We start from the raw sequence: 25,127 nt of genomic DNA on the forward strand, positions 1-25,127 counted from the left end.
GTTTCAGCTTGTGGCTTTTCATTCTCTTGACAAAGTGTTTTCCAGAGCAAAATGCTTACTTAATGTGAAACCCAGAACTTTTTCTTCATGAACCATGCCTAAAGCCACCACCTGGCCAAGGTTGTCTTTTCTTATATTATTTTCTAGTTTTTTGTTTGTTTGTTTGTTTTTATTTTTAGGTCTGTGATATGTTTTGAGTGAATTGGCGTAGGAGGATGAGAAGAACATCGTAGGGAGTTTTATGTGTTAGGCAAGCACTTTGTCACTGCGCTATATCCTCAGGCTCTTAGCTTTGCACTTTTCAAACCTCTCTCTTTTCCTGAGACAGGGTTTCTCTGTATAGCCTTCCTTGGCTGTCCTGTACTCACTCTGTAGTGTAAGCTGACATCTGCTTCCCAAGTACTGGGATTAAAGGTGTGCCTGGCCTTAAACTTTTTTTTTTTTTAAGATTTATTACATATACAGTGTTCTGCCTGCATGTACATCTGCAGCCCAGAAGAGGGCATTAGATTACATTATAGATGGCTTTGAGCCACTATGTGGTTTCTGGGAATTGAACTCAGGACCTCTTAACCTCTGAGCCACCTCTCTAGCCCCTAAACATTGCTTCTCAGTGCAGTTTCTCTCTCTGATCTATGCCATGTTATGTAGATTGGCCTGAGACTTGGGATCTTCCTGCATAAATGAACCAGCTGGGCCATGAGCAGGCAAGAACGCTTGGGCAGCTTTGGTTTCTCTCCCAAGTTTGGCAGCAGTGAGGGGTACAGTAGGCTAGTAGAAGCAGCAGCAGCTATGTCCTCTGATGTCCCTCTGTAGGCTGTAGGTGAAAACTGGCTGGCTCCGAGGAGTCCTTAGCCATCTTTACCAGCCAGTGTAGCCTGTCATTGAAACTTCCAGACCAGGGCTTGCATTGCTTTTTCCGGCTGACTTCTAAAACCTTTCCCCTTCTCAGTTTTAGTTCGCTGCCCTCTCTTACTTCTTGTCCTTCTGCTTCTGTCCCTCTTCCTGCTTTGGCTGCTGGCTGCCTTTTGACTTCCCCAGCTGGTGCTGTTTGCTGCTCTACTGTCTCTGCTGCTGTCTTCTTTTTCTGACAAGGTCATACCACTCCAGTGAAAGTTGGCAAGAAAAGGCCACTTGAAGGGAGGCTTTTATTGGCTCTAATGTGGAAACACCGGGTAAGGTAGCCCAGGACAGTGTTCCCACTTGACTCACCAAGTGAGCCTGAGCAGCCTGCTTACATACCAGCAAAGGACCAGTCATAACCCTGCCTCTTAGCACTATCCACCATCACAGCCCTCCAGAGGAAGTACTTCACCTCTTTCTTAGGTGGAAATGGTCACAGGGTCACCTACACCAAGGCTTCAAGGCTCTGGCTTGTGACCTCATACAGGGTAGTATCACTGAATGTGGGAGGGGTGGCAGGAGGTGGAAGAGGTTGCTCACAAGGTTTCTGAATATCCAGTAACCAGAGATTAATTCAGGATTAAGTGCAAAATGAATCTGAGGTATTCCTGGAAGCACCTGTCGATGTTGCATAATAAGACTTCACTGTAGCTTTGGTTCTAAACATAGAACATGCACTTTGCACTGTGAAAGCCAGCGTACCGTGTGACACAGAAAGACTACGTGAAACACCTTGTTCAGATTTGAGGCTGTTGTGTAAGGAACTACTATTTTTCTGTTCCATGCTTTAGCTATGGAAAAGAAAAACTAGGATTTTTCCTATTGCCATTCTCCAGAATGTAACTATCAAATTAGTATAATTTGGGGTCATATTATATTAGAATATTTGAGGCTATTTGGGAGCCAACAAGATGGGTCAGTGGGTAAATGCACTTTATGCCAAGCCTGATGACCAGAGTTCAATCTCCAGGACCCATATGTTAGAAGGAGAGAAACCAAGTTGTCCTCTGACCTCCACATTCTTGAGCCTGTGTGTGTATGTGTGACTTGTGCATAACTAACACACACACACACACACACACACACACACACACACACACACACGTGTTTACATTGGTGTTTGTGGCCTGGGGAGATGGAGAAAGCTTACTGCTCTGGCAGAGGATCCCAGTTTAGTTCCCAGCACTGAGATCAGGTGACTCACATGTGCCTGTAACTCCAGTTCCAGATTATTGGATGCCTCACTTCTTTTTTTTTTTTTTTTTTGTTTTTCGAGACAGGGTTTCTCTGTGTAGCCTTGGGCATCCTGGACTCACTTTGTAGACCAGGCTGGCCTCGAACTCACAGCGATCCGCCTGCCTCTACCTCCCAAGTGCTGGGATTAAAGGCATGCGCCACCACACCCGGCTAGGATGCCTCACTTCTTTAGGCACCTGCACAGGCAGGATATACGCAAACTCAGTCATACACACACTTGAGGAAAAATAATATATCTCCAACAATACCAAAAGCCAGCCATGGTAGTGTTTTCGAGAGGCCGAAGCAGGTGGATCTCTCTCAGCTTGGTCTACAGAGCAAGTTCTGGGCCAGCTAGAACTACACAGTGAGACCTTTTCGCCAATATTAATAATAATAGTAGTAATAGAATAAAAAAAAAAAAAACCAAAAATTATGTTTGAGCTGGGCATGGTGGCACACGCCTGTAATCCCAGGACTTGGGGAGGCAGAGGCAGGCAGATCTTTGAGTTTGAGGCCAGCCTGGTCTAAAGGCAAGTCCAGGACAGCCAGGGCTCTGTTACACAGAGAAACCCTATCTTGAAAAACAAAGTGTTTAAAAAAAAGAAAAGAAAAAGAAAAACAAAGTGTTGTTTGAATTGCTAACTTAAATTCTTTAGAAAATTGTTTAAGTGAATTTTAGTGTAGGATCAAAACAGAATTTCCAAGAATTTATGAGTTGTTTTACCATTTTATGTTGTTTTTGTAAAGCAACCCTCTCAGATTGTTATATGATCAAAATATTTGATCATCTGAAAAACATTGAAAATGTCCCCTCTTATTTTTGTTTTTTGTTTAGCATTGGCAGTCCTGAGCTCACTTTTAGACCAGGCTGGCCTCAAACTCACAGAGATCCACCTGCTTCTGTCTCCCTGAGGCTGGGATTAAAGATGTGCACCACCATGCCTGACTTCATTGAAGATATTCTATGACTTACATGCTCAACCAAGATTTAATTTTTATATAAAAATAAATAAAGCAAAGCATATCCATTTCTACTGCAAATTTACTTTCACCATTAATGAATGGAAAATTATATTTATGCCAAATAATTGCTTAATGCTTTATCATTAAATGTTTGATTTGTATACCTGTGAATTGTTTATTTTAGACAAGGCCTCTAGTGTAGGCTGGTCTTGAACTCTGTGTAGCTGATAATGAGCTTGAACTTGCTGATCTTGTCTTCACTTTATAAGTGCTGAGATTATAGGTGTCTGTCATTACCTATATTGTGCAGGTGCAGGGCATTTATACGAGGGCTTTGTGAATGCTAAGCAGTCACTCTACAAACTGAGCTACATTTCCACTGCCACTCAAATTTTTTTTTTTTCTTTCTTTCTTTCTATTTTTTTGAGACAGGGTCTCTCTGTATTCCAGGCTGGCTTTTAAACTCACTGTGTATCTTAAGATGACCTGGAACTCTGGGATTATAGATGTGGACTATTATGTCCACTTGCATACCTGTTTTTTAGACCGAGTGCTGGGATTAAAGGTGTGCGTCACCACACCTGGCTTCAACTATGTTTTTATTTTAAAAAACCAAAAAACTGCCGGGCATGGTGGCGCATGCCTTTAATCCCAGCACTTGGGAGGCAGAGGCAGGCGGATTGCTGTGAGTTGGAGGCTAGCCTGGTCTACAAAGCGAGTCCAGGACAACCAGGGCTATGCAGAGAAACCCTGTCTTGAAAAACAAAACAAACAAACAAAAAAACTAGGGTTAGCTGTGTTAGCCCAGGGTTTATCCCAATATTAGGGTGGCAGAGACAAGTAGACCTCTGTGAACTTGAGGCCAGCCTGGTCTACAGAGTGAGACTGTCTTCCAAAAAAGGGGCTTAAGTTTGTAATTCATCCTGGCCTTGATTTTTCTATCCTGCTTCTGCTTCCCATTTGCTCAGATTATAGTTATGTGCCACTACTCCTGCTAAATTATATAAGCTTAATTTGCAAGAACTAGTCCAATTCCTCGGTCATGATCGTTTACCTTTTATGACCATCATATAGTGACACCATTTTTAATTTTTTAAAGATTTATTTTATGTGAATGAATGTGTTGCCTGCATATATATTTGTGCACTACATTTATACCTGGTACCTTTGGATGTCAGGAGGAGGTGTGAGCTCTATCGAACAGAAGTTTGAGATAGTTGTGAGCCACCGTGTGGGTACAGCGAATCAAACATGGATCCTGGGAAAGCAATGAGTGCTCTTACACTCTCCAGCGCCTTGTTACTGATTTTTAAAATCTAGATTTAGCAGAATGGACATAAATTTATTACAGGAAAGTGAGAACTCTAAAGAGTAGGAGTTCCAGGGGCGAAACCTCTTGTTTTATTAAGCAGATTTTACTATGTCTCTTTAGAAAGGGACTAATACTTTTCCTAGTAGTGTTGACACACACTGGAAAGGGGAACATGGACATGGTTAATGCATCTGCTGTGCTTAGCCATTTCTGCAGTTCTGCCTCTCACGGGGAGTCGTGTGAAGGCATGTGCACCCACTACTTGTCAATGTTGTCTTCCTCAGCTGTGTATTGCTTTGTGCACTTATTTTAAAGCCATTGCAAAACAAATAGTAACTAACAGTTCCCATTTTCTCCCTAGTGGTAAAAGTGCCCCAGAAGACACTCCTGATGGACGCGCTTAAGGAGGAGTCTGAGATAGTTTATGACTTCTGCATGTGCAACCCTCCCTTTTTTGCCAACCAATTGGAAGCCAAGGTAAAGTACCTTTAAAGTTACTGAAAGCTTAGCTAATTTGACCTCATTTGCAGAGATAAGAACAGTAGGCAGTTTTTCTTTAGCAGCTGTGCAGGTTATAGTGCTGTTGGTTTGAGATTCTGTCAGCCCTGTTATAGATAGATTTCAGTTGGACAATCTCTGTAGCTGAAAGGTCCAGATAGTGAGGCTTCAGGAGCAGTTTGACCAAGGAACTCGCAGTGTCATAAACACTGAGGCTTTTTGTTTCTAGTTTCCACTTGGCTCTGTCCTGGCTCTCTGCAATGTTTTTCAGGCTTGTTTGCTTGTGGGTAAGCAGCACTTAGGAGGTGAGATGATGATGAGAGAGTTCTTCCTCAAACTGTGGTCTTAAAACTTTTTTTTCCTTTGATTTTTGAGACAGAATTCCTCTGTGTAGCTCCTGGAATTTGCTCTGCAGACCAGGTGCCATTGAACTGCCCCTGCCTCCTGAGTGCTGGGATTAAAGGTGTGTGCCACCACTGCCTGGCTAAAACCATTTTTAAACTTTACGTGCATGAGTGTTTTGCCTGTGTGAATGTTTGTGTACCACGTGTGTGCCAGGAGCCTTCAGGGACCAGCCCCTGGGCCTCATGGTTGTGAGTCACCATGTGGGTGCTGGGACTGGAACCCAGGTCCTCTGGAAGAGCAGCTACTGTTTTTAACCACTGAGCCATCTCTCCAGCCCCTAGAGTTTGAACTTTCAGCATTGAACCAGTGTAGGTCCCAGTCTCTGCTGGACTGAGCTTGTCACACTAGGGACAAAAATTACTGCTTTTTGTTATTTGATAATAAATAAATGGCTGAATGTTGAAAACATGTATTTGCTTGTAGATACTGAACAGAATCTATTGGATATAATAAACTGATGTGTGAGGATCTGTAATTCCTACTACATGGGAGGCTGAGGCAGGAGGATTGCAAGTGCCAGTCTAGTTTGAACTTAGTAAATTTCATCCTGCCTGAAGCAACTTAGTAAGACCCTACTCAAAATTTAAGAGAGAGCTAGGAATATATCTCAGGGTTAGAGTGTTTGCCTAGCATCTGAGAGTCCCTAGCTTCAAACCTCAGCACTTAAAACAACCAAAACATAATGTATTTAAAACTAGTTTGGAGCCAAAAGAGATGGCTCAGCAGTTAAAAGCACTTTACTGCTCTTGCAGAGGACCTGCGTTTGTCTCCCAGCCCCTGCATAGCTGCTCGCAACTTATTTATAATGTCAGTTTCAGGTCATCTGACACCCTCTTCTGGCCTCTTGGGCACCAGTAGTACACATACATGAGTGCAAACACATATAATTACACATAAAAATTTTTTAAATTACTGTTTTTTATTAGATAAGGTCTCATCACCATGTAGGCTGCCTGGAGCTCATTATGTGGCCTAGGACTCTCAAAAGCAGCATCTTTCTTTCATGTGCTGGGATTAAAGGTGTGCCTCATCATGCCCAGCCAAAAATAAATTTTTTAAAATATTGTTTTTTGACAAAATCAAGAATTTAGGCGGTAATTTACTAAAAGTACTAACATTCTTGATTAGAAAATAAAGCAAAATACTACTTAAGTAATTAAAAATTTAGCTTTTGAGCTTATGAGCAAAAATAACCATATCCTGCAGTAAAATTTATTAAAAGTGTTTCCCTGCATTTAGAAATATAGATAGGGGTTTTGGCTTCCCTAAGTACTTGGGCGCACAGTACTGAGAACAGCAGGGAGTCTCACCTGTGAGCCATTTCTAACTCCCTAAATGTCTCTTATTTTATCATCTTTTAAAATTTGAGGCAGTGTTAATAGGTTGCCTGTCCGGCCTGCCAGTGTTTTACAGTGACTGTTGCCTGTGCTCCAGCTCCTGTGAGGTTCCTCAGCACCTCTAAGCATCTGTAGCTTAGATGCTACCCCAGTGGGTATGGATGACGTTTTCCTGATGGCTGGCTATGCTGAGCATCTTTTCATGTTCTTAGTGGCCCCTTGCTCATCTTCCATGGAATAACACCATTCAGATCCCTTGCCTCACCTACCCTCTTCCAATGTCAAGGATCTGATCAGACCCTTACAGATTTTTCATTGAGCAACCCTAGGCCTTGCACATGCTGGGCAAGCAACAAGCACTGTCTCACTAAACTTGTGTCTTCATCTGCCTCTTTGTCCATTTTAAATTTGGGTTACTTTTCTTCCTATTAAGGGCCTTCCCCTCTACCCCCACGATTTCTCTGTGTAGTTTTGGCTGTCCTGGAATTCACTCTGTATGCCATGTTGGCCTCAGAGATCCCACTGCCTTTGCCTCTGAGTGCTAGGATTAAAGATGTGCACCACTGCTGCCGGGCTGCTGTTTTAAGGATTCTTCCTCTGTTGTTCCTTTTTGTTTTTCAAGACAAAGTTTCTCTGTGAAGCCTTGGCTGTCCTGGACTCACTTTGTAGACCAGGTTGGCCTCGAATCCACAGAGACCCCCCTGCCTCTGCCTCCCTGAGTGCTGGGATTAAAGGCATGCGCCACCATACCGGCCTTGTCTTCAAATCTTTTTTTTTTTTTTTTTTTTTTTTCTTTTCAAGACAGGGTCTCTCTGTGTAGCCTTGACTGTTCTAGACTCACTTTGTAGACCAGGCTGGGCTCGAACTCACAGCAATCTGCCTGCCTCTGCCCCCTGAGTGCTGGGATTACAAGCCGGCTTGTCTGCCATTTTGATGGAATTTGTTATAGTGAAGCTCTTTTTAGTTTTGATAAAATACAATTCATCTATTCGGTGTTGTTTTTATGCTTTTTGGTGTTGTATCTAAGAAACCATTGGCTACCAAGTTAATGAAAATTTACTTCTATGTTTTCTTCTTGGGAGTTCTTTAGTTTAAGTTCTTACATTTAGGTCATTGATGCATTTGAGTTCATTTTTTTCCTATGAAGTGTGGTAAGGATAAGTTAAATACTTAACTATAAGGAAAGAACCATAACAGAATTAGAAGAAAACATAAGTAAATATTTATTTAATCTTTGGGTAGATTTCCTGGCCATGGTATCAAGACAGAAAGCATAAAGAAAAAGCAACAGATTGGGCTATATAAAAGGTAAATGTTCTCATGTTTCATCCCCAGGGCCTTGCGCATGCTAGGCAAGTGCTTTATCACCACACTGCAGCCCAGCTAGGCTGTGTGATCGGTAGGTCCTCGGTGTAGCACAATAATGGCTAGGCTACATTCAAAGGCTGTGGCTCTTGTTGTCACTCAGGGTGTAAACTCTCGGAATTCTCGAAGACCTCCACCTAGTTCCGTAAACACAGGAGGCATCACAGAGATCATGGCGGAAGGAGGCGAACTTGAATTTGTTAAAAGGATCATCCATGACAGTTTACAACTTAAAAGGAGACTAAGGTAAGTAGGAGTATGCACCTCGTGTGATCCTGAAAAAGTGATGTCTCTCTAGGAAAAATACTCACTGCGACTGACAAACAAGTCGATAATGTCCACAGGCCTGCACAGGTGACAGGAGGGGCCTCCCAGGTGGTTGTGCTGCTCCATCAGTGTGTCCTGTGATGAGGCAGAGTCAACTCAAAGACGGCTTTGATTAGAAAACAGATGGGTTTGAATCTGTCCCATGAACCAGAATCAATTTGTTGCCTAATATTCAAAGCAATTGAGGTTCTTGGACTCAGTTTCCTAAACAGTGACAGATGTGAGGACATTGAGCTGTCAGGAACTTAATGAAGGGAAACAGATTACCAACCATCTCCAGAGATATGGGGTAGGGCTGTTCTCTTTTAAAAGCTAATTATTTTGGACGATATACCTGTCATTGGCCAGTGTTAGGTACTCAGAGCAGCTTGTCTCATGCCACTTTGCACTCTGCCACATGTTGTTGATCTGATGGATAAGGTGGTAGCTGAAAGTTAAAAAGAGGGCTAGGGAGATGGCTCAGAGGGTAAGAGCACTGGCTGCTCTTCCAGAGGTCCTGAGTTCAAGTCCCAGCAACCACATGGTGGCTCACAGCCATCTATAAGGAGATCCGGTGCCCTCTTCTGGTGTGCAAGTGTACATGCAAGCAGAACAATGTATTTTTTTTAAAAAAAGTTAAAGAGCTCTCAACCCAGGAAATAGTTTTGTGAAGTAGAGAAAGTGGTTTTTGTTTGTTTTGGTTTTTGTTTTGTTGAGACATGGTTTCTCTGTGTACCCTTGGCTGTCCTAGACTCACTTTGTAGACCAGGCTGGCCCCGAACTTGCAGCCTCTGCCTCCCAAGTGCTCGGATTAAGGCTGGGCCAGCTTGCAGTTCTTATGGAAAGCAGCTTTGAGGCTGTAGAGGTGACTGAGTAGTTAAGAGTACTTAGTCATTTGACAATGAGGGCCAAAGCTTTTCTCCTAGCCCCTACGTAATGAACTGGGCATCTCATCTGCAAAACCAGCTATGGGCGTTACAGAGAGACAGTAGGGTCTTAGTAGCTTGCTGACTTACAGCCTAGCAAGAAAGCACCAACCTGCCGCGCCCCCCCCCCCCCCCCCCCCCCCAGTTCAGGGGGAAAGCCTGCCTCAAAGGAATGGGAAGAATATGATAGAGGGCGCCTGGCTTTTCATAGACACATAAGAACTCCCTCCCCGACTCCCACAGATAAACACTTAAATAAATCATTAAAAGAAAAAGAGGACAATAGCTTGGTGACCCTTTGGCTTAAGGTTAGTGTGCTTTGCTTCAATTGATTTCTTCAAACACATTAGAGTATGGTAAAGGAGAAAGAGGCTCAGGCTAAATAGCCTGAAGGAAAAGCCTGAAAAAGTAAAGTAGGTAATTTTTTTCTTTTTCTTTTCTTTTTTCTTTTTTTGAGACAGAATTTCTCTTTGTAGCCTTGCCTGTCTTAAACTCACTTTGTAGACCAGGCTGCCCTCGATCTGCCTGCTTCTACCTCCCTAGTGCTGGGATTAAAGGCGTGCCCCACCACACCTGGCAAAGTAAATTAAATTTTAGAAAATATATTTTATTTATTTATTATTTACACAGTGTTCTGCCCTCATGTACACCTGCACACCAGAAGAGGGCAAGATCTCATTATAGATGGATGTTAGCCACCATTTGGTTCCTGGAAGAACAGATCTTAACTTCCATTTCTCCAGCTCCCAAGTAAAGTAAATTTAAAGAAAGTCAATAGATGGGCTGGAGAGATGGCTCAGAGGTTAAGAGCACTGTCTGCTCTTCCTGAAGGTCCCAAGTTCAGTTCCCAGCAACCACATGGTGGTTGACAACCACCAATAATGAGATCTGGTATCTTCTTGTGGTGGGCAGGCACACGTGTGGGCAGAATACTGTATAAATAATAAATAAATCTTTAAAAAAAAAACAAAAGAAAGAAAGTCAATAGAGTAATGAAACTTGAAGAAGAAATGGGTATATGAGGATTGTGGTCTAGCTGTAATAAATGACTATTTCATCATCTGCTGGCTTTTGTTTTTGTTTTGTTTCGTTTTGTTTTTTTTTAGATAGGATTTCATTTATTTAGCTTTGGCAGCCCATGCCTGGCTATGTGTTGACTTTTGGGGCATTGGGTAAACAGGAAAATGGGGAAACTGTTGATGGTTCTTTTAGGCTACCATTTAATGGGGAGGAAGCTGTTACTTTGATTAGGAGACTTTTAAATTATACATTAATCTACACAACTAAGTATGTTTTTTTTTTTCAAGACAGTTTCTCTGTGTAGCCTTGGCTTTGTAGACCAGGCTGGCCTCAAACTCACAGAGATCTTTCTGCCTCTGCCTCCCTAAGTGCTGGGATTAAAGGCATGTGCCACCACACCCGGCATCACAACTAAGTTTTAGGCATTAGGCAGTGGCTTTTGGATCATAGGCATGCAGCTCTGCAAGTCTGACTTTTCTGAATTCTTCTCTGGGCTACTGCTGAGGATTACAACCTGCCTGCCTTGGTGGGTGGTGGGTGGGGTGTGCTTTAAATCAATGAAATTGTCCTTGAGTTAGAAAAAAAGGTGGGGGGAGGGGGGCTGGAGAGATGGCTCAGTGCTTAAGAGTGCCGCCTGCTCTTCCAAAGGTCCTGAGTTCAATTCCCAGCAACCACATGGTGGTTCACAACCATCTGTAATATGACATGATGCCCTCTTCCAGCCTACAGGTGTATTTGCAGGCAGAGCACTGTATACATAATAATAAATAAATCTTTTTAAAAAAAAGGCATTTTAAAGGAGCATTCTGGGCTGGAGAGATGGCTCAAAGGTTAAGAGCACAGCTTGATCTTCCAGAGGTCTTGAGTTTGAGTTCAATTTCCAGAAACCACATGGTGGCTCACAGCCATCTATAATGTGACAATAAACAAATCTTAAAAGATAAATAAATAAAAATGAAAATAAAGAAGCATTCTAAGGAACACAAAGTTATTTTGAGTATTTTGTAGGTCTGCTTATGCCTGACTCTGCAGCCCCAAAGTTGAATAAGAGGTGTAGATTGGCAGAGAAGAGCTATGTGCCTCTGGATAGTTGGCCATTTGATGTAGAAAGTGTTCGTCTGTCTGTGGTTAGGGCTCAGGCAGGCTAAGAGTTTGTCATCGTCACGTTTAAATCACTAGTGACTCAGCTTTTAGACTGCTGTGAAAGTTGTATATGTATGCTGAGGCTCTGTGAGAATCAGAGAGTAAAAACAAGTATTTTAGGTGGGTGTGGAGCACATGCCGTGTAATCCCAGCGTATGGGAAGTAGAGGCAAGAGGATCAGGGGTTCAAGGCCAGACCTGGCCACAGGAGACCCTGTCTGAAAAAAAAGGAAAAAAATGTCAAGGTACCCTCCCTCCCACCTGCTGCTGCTCTCTCTCTCTCTCTCTCTCTCCAGGGTTTCTCTGTGTAGCCTTGGCTGTCCTAGACTCACTTTGTAGACCAGGCTGGCCTTGAACTCACAGCGATCTGCCTGCCTCTGCCTCCTGAGTGCTGGGATTTAAGGCTTGCGCCACCACGCACAGCACCACCTGCTGCTTTTAATCCATCTAAAGTATTTTTCTTGTGTTCAGCTAGTGTTTAAAGCACTTGTTCAGGATCAGTTCCCAGCCCTTAACACTAGCCTTTACCACAGCCCTTACACCCATATATAACTCCAGTTTCAGGAGCGCCAACGGCTTCTTCTGACCCCAGAAAGCATTAAGCATGTACATGATGCTCCTAACATCCATCCACACAAAAGAAACAAGCAAAACACACATATATATAAAAGAAATCTTTTTTAAAAAATTAAATACTATTTTTGTCTTCTTGTTCCTAAAGATACACAGGAACTCATAAGGTTGAAGTCATGCCTAGTGACAATTTAGTTCACAGTGACCGTATTTTGTTTTGTTGTGAGGAACTTGAAAGAGTCAAGTTAAACAACTTGGTTTTACTTATAAGGCAGATTTTCTGATTCTGTTTTAGTGGTCTGTAATGCAGCTATATTTCTAAATAGACCACAATTGAAGTGTGTAGCCATCCTGGCCTACATGAGATTGCAGGGGGAAATATAAAAGTTTAATTTTAGCCATGACAGTTGAGAATTTATGTCAGTTTAAATGATGGGTTTTGAGGTGAAGCAGACCCTTCAGCCGCTTTGGTGACTGGAGCCTTTGCTCTAGCAGTCCACTTATGTGCACCAAGGTGGTGAGCTCCTGGCCATTTTCACCCCAAGCCTCTGCTTGTAACTTGCTTTTCTGTATTACAACTTAAATGTAAAATTTGGCTTAAAGGCTGGGCATGGTGGCTTAGATAAAGCGTAATCCATACGACTTCGATGCACATCCTAAGTAAAGAGCCAGAGAGTAGCCAGGAGTGGTGTCATACACCTTTAATTTCAGCACTCAGGTGGCAGAGGCAGGGTGGGTCTCTGAGTTAGGGATTAGCCTTATCTACAAATCGAGTCTAAGACAGCCAAGGCTACACAGAAAAACTCTATCTTGAAACAACAACAACAAAAAAGGCTTAAAGACCTAACTAACCTTTCCCTCGTGAAATGAGACATTCTCAAGTTTCTTACTGTTGAGTTTTTCCATGGGTGGGTCTTTATAATGACAGTTGTTTGGTAATCTTTCAAACAATTGATAACAGAGCTAGATCAAAATGCCACTCCCCCCCCCCCCCCCCCCCGCCTTGATTTGGAGACAGGGTTTCTCTGTGTAGCCTTGGCTGTCCTGGACTTTGTAGACCAGACTGGCCTTAACCCCAACAGTGATCCGCCTACCTCTGCCTTCCAGAGTGCTGGGATTACAGGTGTCTGCTACAATATCCAGCTGTGAAATCTCTCCGTGCCCCTAAATGACATATGTTAAATGGGCATAAGGCCTAGTTCAAGCCAAATTGTTTTCTAATGAATAAGTCCGTAAACAGTGAGACTAGAAAGATCATTTTGTTGTTGTCATAGAAATAATTGGTCTGTGGGAAAAATCAACAGTGGGAAATTTGAAAAACTGGATATTATTGACTGGGGCTATAGCTCAGTGGTATAGTGTGTGTGGAGTATTTTTGAACCCTGGGTTTGATCCCAAGCATTGAAAACCAGCAAAGGACGGGGTATTTACATAGTTTCAGAATCTCTCCAAAGAGTACTGACTTTCAAGAAGGGCTGAGGGACACTGGAAGTGGAGAAGCCATGCGGACTGCTCCCACCCAGGAGCTTCCGATCTGATAGTCCTAGAAGGACACAGGGGAACCTGTGTGCCCTTCACAACAAAAATGGGCACTCAGAATCTAATTCACATCCTGAGATGAAAGTAAAAGATGCACGAGGACACTGAGGAGACATGACAGGTAACTGAAATGCAAACCCCACACTGGAGTGTGTGTGCAGGGAAAATGGGGATAATTGGGAAGGTGAATATGGACTATATTCCAGTCTAGACCATGGGAATGTCATATGAACATTACCCTTTCCTAATTTTGATAATTGTTCAGTGTTGTTACCAACAGGAAAGTCTTTGTAAAATGTACAGGCCAAAACAGGAATGTTTCATAGCTCCCTCTCAAATATTAGAGTTCAGGAGTGCTTCATAGCTACCTCCTCCCAGATATTTTAGAAAAGATACAGAACAAATGCACGGAGAACTTGTTAATTGGTAAATCTGGGTGAAGGGTATAGGAGAGTCATTTGTATTAATCTTGTAACTCCAAAAGGCCAGAAATTGTTTCAAAATAATTTTTCTTGAAACCTAGCATCTCAGAGGAATTTTGAAATGTTGTAATGAGTAGAGACTACTTCCATGATTAAAATACTGTAATGGGTTCAAAGTCTCTTGGGTAACCAGATCTTCCTTTGTTCTTTTTTGTTCTACTTGCATTTTGATTAGTTGTCACAGGATATCTCTTGAGATTGCAGCCAGCATTCAGTGGCTAGGCACATTGCCACATGAAGCTAGTTGGAGCCGTTTTGTTTGCCTTTGAGATGGTTTTCATGTATTAGGCCAACTTTTGAATTCTCTGTTTAGTGGAAGATTACACTGGGTTTCTGATCTTCCTACCTCTTCCTCCCAAAGGTAGGCACCATTTTGTCCAGGGCTTTGTGCTTGCTAGGCAAGCACTCCACCCGACCCCCTTTTTTGAGACAGTTTCATATAGTCCAACTATGTGTTTGAGACTGACTTGGCTCTGATGCTGCCCTTACAGGTTTGTACCATACCTAGCCCATATATCTTCTTTAAATGTACTTAGCAGCAAAAGTACTTGGCAGGAATAATTTTAGTATGAATTTGGTTTCTTTAGTTGATAATGAGCCATTTGAGTTGTCTACTTCTAGAGTAAGTATGATAGTAGTTTGTGTCTTCCAAGGAATTTGCTTCATTTAGTGTGAGATTGTATAATAAAAGTTGTTTTGGGCTGGAGAAATGGCTCTAAAGGTCCTGAGTTCAATTCCTATCAACTATGTGGTGGCTCATAACCATCTATAGTAAGATCTGGTGCCTTCTTCTAGTGTGCAGGTGACAAGTGGGCAAAACACTGTAACCATAAATAAATAAATCTCTCCAGCCCAGATCCGTGAAAAAGACAAATTACCAGGTTTGAAAGAGTTAACATCATTACAGAATATAGCTCAGGCTGGCACCTACTTTCTGTGTAGCTTTTGAACTTCTGACCCTCCTGCCTTCAGCCCCCACCTGACCACCAGTGTTAGCATTACAAGCAAGTAGCTCCACACTGGGTCTGTTAGTGCTGTGCACTGGGATTGGACCCAGAGATCCAGGCACGCCAGCCAAGAACTCTACCAATGCACCCAAGTCCCTAGCCTGAAGAAAAAAAATACTTATAAACAACTTTTTACTTTATTTTATTGGTTTTTCGAAACAGATTTTCTCTATGTAGTCTTGGCTGCCCTAGACTCACTTTGTACACCAGGCTGGCCTTGAACTCAGAGCAATTCCCCTGCCTCTGCCTCCCGAGTGCTGGGACTAAAAGCGTGCACCACCACACCCGGCCATGTTTTTTTGGGGGGGGAGTGGGTGGGGGCTGATGACTAGTTCTCACTGTGCACCCCTGGATATCCTAGTGTATATTGTGAGTTCTAAGACAGTCAGGGCTATACTAGGCTAAACCCTGTCTTCAAAAACAAAAAAGACTCAACCAACTAACCATAAGAAGATGTGCACCTTGGAAGCCAGCCTGGTCTACAAAGCCAGGTCTACAAAGAATCCAGGACAGCCGAGGCTACACAGAGAAACCCTGTCTTGAAACCCCTTCCCCCACCCCCACCCCAAAAAAAAACATGTGCACCATCATGCCCCACCCGTAAGTAGTTTTCTTTTAATTACATTTTTTGTTATTACTTGTGTGTGTAGTTATGTGGCAGGCAGAGACCAGCTTTTCTCCTTCCACAGTGGGATCTGGTTATTGAACTTGAGCTTTTGTTTATGGAGCCATTTTGCAAAACAAAATTCTGTTTTTAAGTTGTCTTGGGCTTCCCCCTATTCAGTGATTAAATATTTGTTTAATTTGTGCAAATGTTGTCATTTGTAATTTAACTCAATATTTGTTTGCTGCTGTTCTTGTGTTCTCATGAACAGTGCTTATAACCAGTCTGTCATTTGTCTTGTTTTTTTTTTTTTTTTTTTTCCAAGGTGGTATAGCTGTATGCTGGGGAAAAAATGCAGTCTGGCGCCACTGAAGGAAGAGCTTAGAATCCAAGGGGTGAGGGTTTGTCCTTACCATTCAAGTGTTTACTCCCTAAGGCTAAATGTGTTCTTACAGTTTTTAAACATGCATTAGATGTATGAATGTTTTGTCTGCAGGTATGTTTGTGCCCACTAAGGTGAGAAGAGGCCAGATCCTCTTCTGGAGTGTGGGTGGCTGTAATCTGTCCTGTGGGTTCTGGGAACCAAACTGGGTTCTCTGTAAGAACCGGAATTGCCCCTGGTTGCTAAGCCATCTCTCCAGCCCAATATTTCTTGTTAAGTATATTAAAAACTACAAAGTAGTTTCTTTTTCTTTTTCTGAAATCTGATACATGAAAGGGACATGACAAAGCCGCTTCTGGCCAGACTTTGGTTGGCCCTTGTCTTTAAAAGAGTAAACAAAGGCCAGGTGTGGTGGGTGCATGCCTTTACTCTAGTACTCAGGAAGAAGCGGGTGTTTTGAGTTTGAGGCCAGCCGGGGCTACATATTGAGACCTTGTCTCACAACTGTGAACAAAGCCTTAGGAGTGAGTGCTGAGTGCCTGAGGCCCTGCAGCCAATCCCCAGCACTGCTGGGAATGTATACATCTGTAATTCCAGCACTGCTGGGAATGTATACATCTGTAATTCCAGCACTTGGGAGGTGGAATCCCAAATGCTAGAATTGAATCAAAGATCACAAGTTGGAGGCCAGTTTGGTGCCACTTAGCCAAGTCCTCTGTCAAAGAAATAAAGAAAAACTACTTAAATCACTTTACAGTGACTCTTCAGAAGACTATTATGGATATTTTATTTGACCTTTGAGATATCTATAAATTCTAATATTTTATGAGGTAAAAATTCTACAGAGAGATAACTTTTTTGTTATGACAGCCATGTGTAACTTATATTTTAATAATGTTTGTTAATAAAAAATAACAACAGGAGTTAGCTGCCAGAAACATGAGGACAGACGTTAGTTTGAAGGTGGCACGGAGGTGTGCATTTGTCTTGTCAGTAGTACTCAGGAGGCTGAGGCAGGAGGATCGTGGGTTCAAGGCTACCCTTAGCTATCTGAGAGCCTCTTTTTTGTTTCTGTTTTTGTTTTTTGAGACAGGGTCTCTCTATGTTAGCCTTGGCTGTCCTAGACTTGCTTAGACCAGGCTGGTCTCGAACTCACAGCGATCCGCCTGCCTCTGCCTCCCGAGTGCTGGGACTAAAGGTGTGTGCCACCACATCCGGCTCTGAGAACCTCTATTAAATCAAACAAAACTTCCATGTGAGATGCAGTGTTTGTTGGTTTCAGGTTCCTAAAGTCACCTTCACGGAGTTCTGTCAGGGTCGTACAATGAGATGGGCCTTGGCCTGGAGTTTTTACGATGATGTCACAGTACCGGTAAGTGAAGTCTGTCCAAAGCCTGTTATGTGATCAGCTTTCGTAGATCACACAGGTACTAAATCTGTGCTCTCCTATTTTTCTAAAGGTTTCTCCAGATGTTTATGGTAAATGTCAAATGTTTGTAAGCAAGAGCATTCCTAGGATCATGTAGCGGTTAGAAGTTGGGGAACCTAATGTGTAGGAACACCTGGCCAGCGTAACTATTCTGTTGGGCTGCGTGGTCACTGCTGCTTCTAGCCTGCTGGAGAGCTGCTGTTGAGGCTGCAGTCTGTCTTTCTCTGGTTTTTTATTTCTGGGGCAAATGCTGGACCCCTGTGCTATACTCCTGCTCCGCAGCTCTATCCTCTTTTTGTGTAACACTTAGGAACTGTGTTGATCCCAGTAAAAGGCTTTAGCTCATCTTTTAGCATTACCAGTAGAAAGTGGGTGTGAGCAGCATGTGCCAGTCCCAGTACAGGAAAGCAGAGGCAGAAGAACTGAGTTTGAGGCCAGCCTATAGTAGTGTCAAGGAAAGTGCCTCAAAAAGAGAGAGCCGAGAGCTGGAGATGTGGCTCAGAAGTTAGGAGTGCTTTCTGCTCTATCGGAGTCTGGAGTTCAAATTCTTACCCCATATCTGACAGCTCACAACACCAGTAACTGCAGCTCCGGGGGCTACAGTACTCTCCTCTGGCCCTCCTGGGTACCTGTGTGAGTATGTGAATATGCACAGATGAGCACACACATGTGCACAGAAACACACCTTCAAAAAAATTGTTACCAAATTTCTCTCTGTTCTCTGTACTATTATATCCTCAAGGAAAAGTTGCCTTGGCTAGAAATGGTGGCGCCCAGCAGTAATGGCAGCCCCCAGGAGGCTAACGCAGAACATGAGAGGTCTAGACCAGCCTGGGCTACAGAATGAAATGCTGCCACACATGCAGACTCAACAGACAGACTCAGTGTTTTCTGGGCCACCCTGGGACGTGGTGACAGAGCAGATAGCATGTGTCTGTCTCACACCTCCCTGCAAGCCTGGCCTGCTTCTTGTTGCCCAGAAGCACACCTTCTACCCTGTGTTCACCTCCTCCTCTCTTGCTTCTCATGGTGTGTGTGGAGGCTGGTACTGGCTCCCACATGCCTCTGTCCCAGCCCGTGTGGCAGGCATGTGTTGGGAGCATCTCTTCCAAGGACTTGACGATTCTTGGTCTCCAGAGCTATCCTAAATGTTGTTATGTTTGAGTCTCTTCTGTTGTTTTATAATTAAATGTATTATCTGTAGACCCAGCTAGCAATCAGTCAAAACACAGGCACTTGCTATATTTTGAAATAGCCTTAGTTAACCTGGGGCAGGGCAGACATTAATCCTCTAAACTACTTTCCATAGTGGGGCAGGCATGGGATCCCTGCCTCAATCCCATGCCATCTGCTTCTAATAACTTCTATCAAGCTACCTCCCATCCATAACCCCAAATACTTATTAATGTTCTTCATCATCTGGGCTGGTTTCTCCATCCATGCCACTGGCGATGGTTTTTGTTTTTGTTTTTGTTTTTGTTTTTAGCTAACCCATAGTGGCCTTCCTTTCTGTATTTTAAGTCTCTCTTCTTTCTCTTTGTGGCAGGGTTTTTTGTTGTTGTTTTGTTTTGTCTTTAGAATTTTTTTTTCTTTTAGTGCCACCTATCTCTTTTTGTCCTGCCCAGGTGGGATGGCTTTTTATTAAGCAAAAGGTGGCTCAGAGACAGCAAGCAGTAATTAGCATCAAAATACATCAAACCATCCCCCAACACTCTTCCTGTTGTTATGGACAGAGATAGATAGATGTGTGTGGGAGTGCCAAGGGATGACTCGCAGATGCTGTTTGTTTCTGAAAACACCAGGTCACATTTAAAGCTGAGCCAATTCTTCCTCCACAGCTGGATGAACTGCAGGGTGGATACTGCCCCTAGAAGTGTCCTTTCCCTGGAAGCCTGGACTAGCATGCACTGTGAAGTAGGGCAGCTAGAGATTAGTGTTTGATTTGATCACTAGTTAAAAAGATGCCTCTGCTGTCTATAGCTCCTGCCTGCCTCCTCCAGATATCATCCTATTGTTTTCTACACTACTAGGACCTACACAGCAGATGGTTCGCATCATTAGAGCACCCTAAACTGTCCCTGTGCAGATATAAACAGCTGTGGGAAATCGGAGCAGCACCTGCTTCCAAGAGTGTCTTCGTAACCTGATGCCCACATTTTTGTCACAGCTGGGAGGAGGTGACAGTGGGCTCTGACAGTCCCCATGGCAGCTTAGCGACATTCTTCTTTGCCCTCCTTGATGAAGGAGTCATCACAGATACTAGTGTTGAAGGGCAGTGTCCTTCTACAAGATCAGTTTATTTTTATTTTTATTTTTTAAAAAAGTCATCTTACTTAGAAAAAGAACCTGTGAGCTTTCCTATCTCCTTTTTAGGGTATCTTGTAGTCCTGCATAGTTTCCAGCCATCAGAGAATGTCTCGCTAAGGGCCTGAGATTCCTCCCATGCTACAGTGTATTTCTCCCTCCCCACCGCTGCCATCATCCCTAAGCTGCTAATAATGCATTCCCCAGTGTTCTGTTAGATGCACTTAAACTGCTCTGGGGGCTGGGGGGCAGCTTTTCATTTGTAGTAACCCAGCAACAGTTTCTTAGCGCGGGCGCCCTTGATCAACCACCTGCAGGTAGATCCAGGTTACTCAGGAGATTTTGGGTTGATCTTCCTCGGTTGCCCTTCCTTCTACTTAGTCTCTCTCTCTCCCCAGTCACTGCTTCTGTGGAAAGCTCAGCCAACTTTCTTGCTCCTGTTGGGGATCAGGCAGGAGGAGAATGCTGTTTCAGTCAAAGAGAGGAAGACGCGTAATAGAGCTCGCTAAGCAGAAATACTGACCTACTTCCCTACCCACCCTGCCATTTAGCGTGATGTGCAAGTTTCCATAGCAACTCGTGTTTTCACTTATGTTAGGCCTCCTGACTTGTTTCTGTTGATACTGAATGCTGAAAATTCTAATTCAAGCCATGCAAGTGCCTACACTAAGCCCACTGCTGTTGTCTGGACTCATTTTAGCAACAAAATGACAGTCGTAATGTTGGTGGAATTTTTGTACCATCATTTCTGACTGACACAGGGAAGCAGTGTAAGGCTGTTCTTTATAGGATGCTGAGCAGCTGCTCTTAGCACACCTTCCCCAGTCCTGCAAGGTGGTGCTTTAGGTCTATTTGTTTTAACAAGTTTGACGTTGGTAGAGGATAAGGGTAGAGGGTGACACATAGCTCTAGTAAATTGTGAGCATTGCCCAGGAACCATGGTTTATAAAGTATTCCCAGGGCTGTGGCGATGCGTCAGCAGTTACAAGAGCTGTACTGTTCTCTGAGAGGCCCTGGGTCAGGTTCCCTGCACCCCTGTGATAGCCCACAAACCGCTTTAATTCCTGGGAGTCCCACACCCTCTTTCAGTCTCTGAGCATGCATTTGGGAGTACATATATACATGCAGGCTACATATAGACATAAAAATAAAAAGATTTAAAAGTGGTCCACCCTGGTCAAGGCATTTCTCTTAGCCTGGGCTTCCTCGTCTAGCTTATTAGCAGCAGGCTTTTGCAGACTAGGTGGGGAAGGGTCGCAATAAAAGGTGTGGATGTCGTGTGCTTTCTCTCTATACCTCATAAATTCTTTTTGTTTTTTATTTTTGGGCTTGGTGGCGCATGCCTTTAACCTCAGCACTTGGGAGGCAGAGGCAGGCAGATCTCTGTGAGTTCGAGGCCAGCCTGGTCTACAAAGTGAGTCCAGGACAGCCAAGGCTACACAGAGAAATCTCAAACAAACAAACAAAAACTTGCCAATTTCTATATTAGGCTACAAAACAGATGTGGTGATTAGGGAACTGAAGTTTGAGCAGAGTCAAGGTATGATCCTTACTGTGGTGATAAAGCAACCAGAAAGACCCTCATCAGTTCCTTAATTGTTAGTTTTGTGTCAAAGCAAAACACACCTGAAACAATGTATATAATAGTTGTATATGCGTAAGTGCTGAGATGAATGGTGGGGACAAGAGCATTTTAGAAAAAGAAACAAGTCTAAGCTAGTCAGAAATGACTTCAGGAAAGTCTGCCTGTGTGTCTCTTTGGTGTGTACTACCAAGCCTGGTGACTATCAGTTTCTTCAGACATGATTTCACATTTGTTATTGCTCTGTATACTGGGTATTTTTAATTACAAACAAGACAGAGTAGGGGTTAGAATTATTACTAAATGCCATAGTTAAGTTAGTCTTTGATCATTTGCAAACCTTATTTGAAAAGTTCTAAGCCAAGCACAGTCAGTGCCTGTAATGCCAGAGGCAGGCAGAGCTCTGTGAGTTCCAGGCCAGCCTGGTCTACAAAGTGAGTCCAGGACAGCCAAGGCTACACAGAGAAACCTTGTCTCGTAAAACCAAAAAAAGAAAAGTTCTAGAGTATAAATTATATCTCTTGAGTTACTAGGTTTGTCTGCTTTTGTTTTTGTTTTGAGATAGGGGTTCTCTGTGTAGACCATGTTTGCCTCAAACTTGAGATTTGCTTGCCCCTGCCTCCCAGTAAAGCAAGTGATACCATAACTGGCTAGTTTGCTGTATTTCTTTTCAAGATCTGGTTTTTCTGTGTGGCCCTGGCTGTCTTAGAACTTGCTCTATAAACCAGGTTGGCCATGAAAGCAAAGATCTGCCTGTCTCTGCCTCCCAAGTACTGGGATTAAAGGTATGTACCACTACCACTTTGTCTGTCCTCAGCTGCCAAAAAAAGAAATTAAAAACAGATTGTTTCAGGCGTGGTGGCTCACGCCTTTAATCCCAGCACTCGGGAGGCAGAGGCATGCAGAGAGCTGTGAGTTCAAGACCAGCCTGGTCTACAAAGTAAGTTCAGGACAGCCAAGGCTACACAGAGAAACCCTGTCTTGAAAAACCAAAAAAAGAAAAGTGGTTGTGACATTACCTTACATATTCAGTATAGGAATCACTGGCTGTTTTCTGAGTGTGTTCTGTTTGAAGTGGCTGGTAACTGACAAAGCTTCACCAAGGCTCTGGGTGTGTGCACATGCCAGGCAGAACTGGAGTTAGGGGTGGCACGGTTCCCAGGGATTCCTGTTCGCTTTGCCCTGACCTTTAGAATTGTCTTAATATTCTTAAGGTTTTTACTTATATCAACAGGCACAAATCTGTATGTTTAAAGTGTCTGTCCTCCCTCTGCAGTGGTGTCCCCACTCCTACCCCCATTGTTTTACTCAGGAGGTAGGCAGTTGGATTTCTGAGTTCTAGGCCAGCCTAACAACATAGTGAAACAACCCCCCCCCCCACCAAAAAAAGCGCTTGCATGTGTGTTTTTAGCTAAATGTAACTTTAGTACCATGTAGAGCATTTTAACTTTAAAGAAGTAACTCAGTTACCCTAGTGTTACTTTTGATGTTTTAAGTGGAACCAGAGTCCCTCTAGTGGGTGGAGTGCAATCTGCCTAAACCCTAGGTACAAAGTGGGGAGGTGTTTTGGATTCCCCGGGCTCCAGCTTTCAAATGTAGTGTTCTCATTGGCACTGGTTTTCTTCATCCCCAGCTGACAGGCAGCCCGTGTCTGGCCCCAACCTCCACCTGTGTGATTCTCAGTGGCCCTGATTCCTGGCTGGGATTTTGCAGGCCGCTGTATTTCAAGCCTCATCAAGTGCCCTGATTGGTTGTGGTCCCCTTTGTATCCTTGTTTAACCCTAAACATGCTATGTAGATTATGCTGGCTTCAGACTCAGCTTTGCTTGCCTTTGTCTCCCGGATGTTCTCATTAAAGGGGTGAGCTACCACCACTACTTAACACATTTAAACTCAAATAAACTATCAGTTGGTGTTTCTATGTTAGGCATGTGCTTTACCACTGAGCTACATCTCTAACCAGCCTTGCTATGCAAGCATAAACGGAAGTAGTGGCTCTTAGTGTGGAGACCAGGGGACGACCTCAGCTACAGGGCTTCTCCTTGGCCTGGGGCTTACCAGTTAAGTGGAGCTGGCTGGCTGGTGAGCCCAGGGACCATCCTGGCTTCACCACCTCATTAGAGTGAGCCACCGCGCTTTTTATGCAGATTCTTGGGATCAGATTCAAGTCTAAGGCTTGCATGACAGATACTTTACAGACTGGGCTGTGGTCCCCTGCCTGTGTGACTGCATGGGGCACCACAGATGGAGAAGATGGTTTAGCTCGAATAGAGCAAGGTGATCTGGGTTTGAAAGAGAGTGGATTTGGAGCTTGAATCTGTCTGCCATTGCTAATGGTGTGACTCTGTGCTGTCCTGGCAGCCTTTATCTTCCTGCTCTTTTTGTAAAGGGAAGGATGTGGTAGAGCTGCCTTCAGCATCGGAAACAACCCTGTGAAGGTCTTTGTCTGATCCCTGGGGCTGGGAACCCTGGAAATGTCCCTACCCGTGTCCATTACAGTGTGCTGTTTAATTGTTGGGACAACTTTCTTTTTTCTTTCAGTCACCTCCAAGTAAACGAAGAAAATTAGAAAAGCCAAGGAAACCCATTACATTTGTAGTGTTGGAGTCTGTGATGAAAGAATTATCTCTCAAGGCCTCATCTTTGGGCTCTGGCACAGTGGAAGGCATAGTAGTTGTGACAACATGGATAGAAAAAATTCTCACTGATCTGAAGGTGGGTAGCCATGCGTATTGATGATGTGCTTATCCGTGACCGTTATGCTTGGTTTATATTTTACTGAAGGAATTTGTTAAGTAGTGACAGGTGATTTCCTATAAAATTCTGGTTTTTTGTTTTTTTTTTTTCCTTCCACATAGGTCCAACATAAACGAATTCCCTGTGGAAAAGAAGAAGTTAGCCTTTTCCTGACAGCCATAGAAAACTCTTGGATTCATTTAAGGCGCAAGAAGAGAGAGCGAGTGAGACAACTCAGGGAGGTGCCTCGAGCTCCTGAGGATGTTTTCTTGGCCTTGGAGGAGAGAAAGTCCACTCCCAAAGAGTTGAGTGGTAGCCAGGACATGGCCCCATGCTCCCAGGAGAGTGCCTTGTGTGGGCTTGCTGAGCCGGAAGGCCAGTCTGCCACTCTTGGTGGCCATGGCCTCAGCCAAGAGTCACTGTGCCAGGAGGAAACTGCAGAAGCCATGGAGGACGAGGGGAGTGAGGAAAGGGGAGGGCTGGAGGTCATGGAAGGTTGTAAAGGCGCCCACAATGGAGCTCCAGACGGAGAGGCTTCCGAGAAGGGGGAGCACCTGGACAGAGCGGCTGGACGTTACCTGTTCAAGTGTTTAATCAACATTAAGAAGGAAGTAGACGATGCCTTAGTTGAAATGCATTGGGTTGAAGGCCAGAACAGGGATTTGATGAATCAGCTCTGTACCTACATACGTAACCAAATTCTGAGGCTTGTTGGTAGTTAATTCTTAATTTCTTCTATAGTTAGAAAAGTGTCTGGATGGGGCTAGGGATGTGGTGCAATGGCCGTGTGTGCTTAGTATGCAGAAGGCACTGGGTGCGTCCCTTACATCTAACACGCACGCGTGCACACACACACACACACCCTATAAAATAGCTTGCTTTGGAGGTGGAGCCTGCTGTGAGGCCAGAGGAATTCCACCACAGGTCCATCAGCGACACCATGTGGAGTCTTTTCTTACAAAGCAGACTTTTAGTGGATGTGGTCTTTTAACTCTTGTAATCCCAGTACTTGGAGGCTGAGGCAGGAAGATTGTTGTGATTTTAAGGTCAGCCTATGCTACAGAGAAAGACAC

At 43.7% G+C, this 25,127-nt stretch overlaps 1 protein-coding gene across 1 annotated transcript in view; it reads left to right on the forward strand.

Annotated features, from left to right (window-relative positions):
* Mettl16 (methyltransferase 16, N6-methyladenosine) overlaps positions 1 to 24,884 on the forward strand; it is a 44,106-nt gene extending 19,222 nt beyond the window's left edge. The window contains exons 5-10 of the mRNA XM_051157938.1: positions 4,779 to 4,894; positions 8,126 to 8,268; positions 15,947 to 16,016; positions 17,286 to 17,375; positions 23,860 to 24,033; positions 24,177 to 24,884. Of these exons, the coding sequence (XP_051013895.1) occupies positions 4,779 to 4,894; positions 8,126 to 8,268; positions 15,947 to 16,016; positions 17,286 to 17,375; positions 23,860 to 24,033; positions 24,177 to 24,776 (1,193 nt within the window). The 3' untranslated portion in view covers positions 24,777 to 24,884. The remainder of the gene's footprint in view (positions 1 to 4,778; positions 4,895 to 8,125; positions 8,269 to 15,946; positions 16,017 to 17,285; positions 17,376 to 23,859; positions 24,034 to 24,176) is intronic.
* The last annotated feature ends 243 nt before the right edge of the window (positions 24,885 to 25,127 follow it).

This window comes from Acomys russatus, chromosome 16, assembly GCF_903995435.1.
Source record: "Acomys russatus chromosome 16, mAcoRus1.1, whole genome shotgun sequence".
NCBI lineage: Eukaryota > Metazoa > Chordata > Mammalia > Rodentia > Muridae > Acomys > Acomys russatus.